We start from the raw sequence: 4,102 nt of genomic DNA, 5'->3' as shown, positions 1-4,102 counted from the left end.
AGCCTAATCCATGGATGAAAAAGAGAGAAGAAGAATTTTTATTAAAATAGAATGAATTTTTATGGAAATTCTATGACAATTTATAGGCACATAAAAGAATCTGAGTCCTTAAACCAACAACTCAATTTTCCCAGATTAGTACAATTAAATTATATAAGTTGCATTAATAAAGCAAAACAGGCAAACCAAGAGATTTTCTCTTGATTTTTAAAAATCAAGATAAATCAATCACTTCATTAATTTGACATTGATTTATCAGTATATTATATAAATTTAATTTTGAATATACAAGTTTTTTCAAAATATTTTCTTAACAACTCTCCAAGTTGAATCAGGCTAAGAGAGAATTCAACTTGCATTGTTTCATGGTACAACTTCCATCCTATGAAGGCGAACTTCTCGTGTAGGGTATCATTGATGTCGCAAGGAATGACAATGTGATATAGTGGAAATTTTGAGAAGGCGATATGAGATGGAATTAATGGGGGCCATCTAACTAGTACATCCTATCTCTATCTTGTAAAAAAAAGTTACAAACAAATAATATAAATTAAAAGTAATAAAAATAAAAAACATATAAAAAAATGAGATGAAATAATTATGGAATAATAGATAGATGTTGTATATATATATGTATATTATTTTTTGAAGCGGTCTAGGATGGAATAATGAATATTATTTCTCTCATCAGTAAAAAACTTAAAGTTATTGAGGATTTGTCAATAATTTTTAGTGAAACAAGAGCCGAAATGCTCATAATGAAAACTATAATTGATAAAATAAAAAATATATACAAAAAATGTAAAGACAAAATCAGACCTCCGACTCTGATGCCATGTAAGAAAACTATGCGAAGATGAAAGTCCAGCATATGAAGAAAAAATTGCATAATAAAATTTTTAGTGTTTCACTTCAAGAACCTAATCCACATATAGAAAAAGAAAAAAGGAGAATTTTCATTGAATAAAAATAATTTTTACAAGAAATCCAAGCCTATTTATAATTAATTATATAATTCAATTTTTTATTAATATAATTACTTTAATTTAGATTTTTTATATTTTTTATAATATCTTAACATTCCCAACGTTTTCACTCTTTCTCAGAAAAGCAGGATTTACTGACGCATTCCGAAGACTAAGTTGAGAAAGTAGTAAAGCCTAGTCTCGACCTACTCCTTTTTAAAATGACTATAATACCCCCAACGTGAAGGGGTAGATATTAAACGCAAGAATGTCAGGTAAGAGGGTGGTGAGTGCGAGGAAGGCCACCCCAACAACTTGAACTACTCTCTCCCCCGGCCAGTCAATGTTGTCGCTCACCTGAAAAGCGTCGCTGTTGCCGTCTTTCTCTCTTTCCATCGCTTCATCGATCATTTTTCTCAAAGTAACATGACTTGAGAAACGTTTCCAATCGATAGTTTAATGAGGAAAACCGGAATTGAGATTCTTGAGAGCTGATAATTTTCCTTCTTTGGAAGGAAAAGAAACCCTGGAAGAGAACGAAGCCCAGTCAAGCTCAGGAAAACAACCCCTGCATGCTAGCGTGTATGGGAACTGTTAGTTTGGTGTGTTAGCTCATCTCCTCCTCCCTTCTCTCTCCCTCTGTGTGTCACCTTCTACTTCGCATATTTTGCTCGCATCTTCTATTGCTCTTTGCTCCATGGCTTTGCCTGTAAGCATGCCAAATTCGAGGCGTCGAAAACTTTCTTTCACAATTCAAGCCTGGAACTTGAGTTACAGAATCGATCGCCGGGGAGATAAAAGCGCGAGCAAGCAGATTCTGAGAAATGTTAGTTGCAAAGCTAGGCCAGGGGAAATCCTGGCGATCGCAGGACCCAGTGGTGCGGGTAAAACCACTTTGTTGGAGATTCTCGCCGGAGTCGTTAACCTGAACCGAGTCTCCGGGAGGATTAAGGTTAACGACAAGCCCATGAAAGTTGAGAATTTTCGACGCATTTCTGGGTATGTGACTCAAGACGACGCGCTTTTCCCGTTGCTCACAGTGAAGGAGACGCTTATGTATAGTGCCCGATTGAAGGTGGCCGGCGGGCATGAAGCCGCAGCTGTGCGGGTGGCAGAGCTCTTGAAGGAGTTAGGACTGGAGCATGTTGCTTCTTCGAGGATTGGTGGGGATATGAGTGGGTCTCGAGGGGTCTCTGGGGGAGAAAGGCGAAGGGTCTCCATTGGGGTTGATTTGGTGCATGACCCTGCCGTTTTATTGCTTGATGAGCCTACTTCCGGCTTGGACTCAGCCTCGGCTCTTCATGTCATATCTCTGCTCAAATCTATGACAGTCGAGCAAGGTAAGACGATAATCTTAACGATCCATCAACCGGGTTTTCGAATTCTGGAGCTTTTTGATCGTGTGCTCCTCTTATCAGAAGGTTCAGCTCTTCACCATGGGTCGTTAAAGCAGCTGGAGAACAGGATAAAAGCTTCTGGGCATTGTATTCCGAGGCACGTCAATGTGCTCGAGTTCGCCATTGATGCTCTTGAAAGTCTAGTAGTCAAGTCTTCATCTGTGGACGACAAGTATTTTCTAGGAACCCATTTTAACGCAATCCACGGCGAGTCCAGACCAAAAGTCGAACAATACAACGATCGACCAGGTGGGTTGAGGGACCCAAACGTCGAAGACCCGCCATTTTTGTTCGCGAATTCTCGCAGCAAGGAGGTCTTAATCCTAGGGGAGAGATTCTCCAAGAACGTAGTACGGACCAAACAGCTTTTTGCTGCAAGAACGATTCAAGCCATAGTGGCCAGTTTCGCGCTAGGAACCATATTTATGAATGTGGGCCGACAAGGCGGCCGCACAGCTTTGCAAACACTGATTGGTTTCTTCGCTTTTAGCCTCACCTTCTTGCTCTCTTCAACAACGGAAGGATTGCCGATCTTCTTACAAGAAAGAAGAATTTTAATGAGAGAGACGTCCCGCGGAGCTTACAGAGTATCTTCTTACGTCATATCTAATGCCCTCGTCTTCCTTCCTTTCCTTTTGATGGTTGCGCTCCTGTACACTACTCCTGTGTATTGGCTGGTCGGTCTTAGAAGAGATCTTGATGGCTTTCTTTACTTCTCTTTGGTGGTTTGGATGGTTGTTCTCATGGCCAACTCTTTCGTCGCCTGTTTCAGTGCTTTGGTTCCGAATTTCATCATGGGTAATTCGCTTATAGCCGGATTTATGGGTTCGTTCTTCCTGTTTTCTGGGTATTTTATTTCGAGCAAGGACATACCCCGTTACTGGATTTTCTTCCACTACCTGAGCATGTTCAAGTACCCATTCGAGGCCTTTATGATAAACGAGTATGGAGGGGAGAAGAACAGGGGAAGGTGCTTGGAAACGGATAGAGGGATCTGTCTTCTGGACGGAGAAGCTTTTCTGGCACAGCAAGGGCTGAAAGAATCGCAAAAATGGAGCAACTTAGGGGTGATGTTTTGTTTCATTTGTGGATACAGAATCCTTTGTTTTTTCATTCTCTGGTTCAGATGCCACTTCACAAGAAAGTAAAAGGAATTCTTTCCTTCCAAATTGTTATTCTATTTACTTGAAAAATGAACACAAATAAAGTAATAGAAATTACTGGAATTCTTTTGTATGTTTGTTGTTTTTAATTCAAATTATCTCTTCTGTAGCATTTAGTTCATGAAAGTCTCGAGATTACTGGCAAAGCAATTCATCTCTTCTGTGGCATTCAAATCACCTCTTTTGTTTTACCTCGCATCAATGAAATCACGTACCACTGCTAACCTGTCCTTCCAAGTATCTACTATTCCTTCGACTCTCTTCATGAACGGTAGTTATGAAACTGACTTACACATGGAGTGACCGATGATGGATCAGGTGTTAACTACCCAATCTTTATTGGATAGATTGGGCACCCCTGATTTTAGAATCTAAATTGGACCTAATTTTAGGTTGTAATTGTATCGTTAAATAGCTTCCGTTTGAGAGAAGAATACATCAGAAAATAATTTTTTGAAACTTTTTTGTTGCTTTGGTGTTACTTTATTTGACATGGTATCAGAGCAGGAGAATCCTTCTCCCGTCGTCGAAGAACAGAGCAGCAACTCTATCCCATAGCCGAAGCGTAGAGTAGCAA

The 4,102-nt window shown here is 39.7% G+C and overlaps 1 protein-coding gene across 1 annotated transcript; it reads left to right on the top strand.

The window, feature by feature from the left end:
• Positions 1-1,662: 1,662 nt before the first annotated feature.
• On the top strand, positions 1,663-3,510 carry LOC137962214 (ABC transporter G family member 10-like). The gene has a single exon (XM_068808954.1). The coding sequence runs from the start codon at positions 1,663-1,665 to the stop codon at positions 3,508-3,510; it is 1,848 nt and encodes a 615-aa protein (XP_068665055.1).
• Positions 3,511-4,102: the final 592 nt, after the last annotated feature.

This window comes from Aristolochia californica, unplaced genomic scaffold, assembly GCF_029961685.1.
Source record: "Aristolochia californica isolate CCGP_79_NKW_82.1479 unplaced genomic scaffold, dmAriCali1.0.hap1 SCAF_4, whole genome shotgun sequence".
NCBI classification, from domain to species: domain Eukaryota; kingdom Viridiplantae; phylum Streptophyta; class Magnoliopsida; order Piperales; family Aristolochiaceae; genus Aristolochia; species Aristolochia californica.
The sequence above is the reverse complement of the archived record's forward strand: the minus strand, read 5'-3'. Positions and strand labels throughout refer to the sequence as shown.

Coding starts and splice junctions, on each gene's coding strand:
- LOC137962214 (XM_068808954.1), top strand. CDS start 1,663: ATGGCTTTGCCTGTAAGCATGCCAAATTCGAGGCGTCGAAAACTTTCT.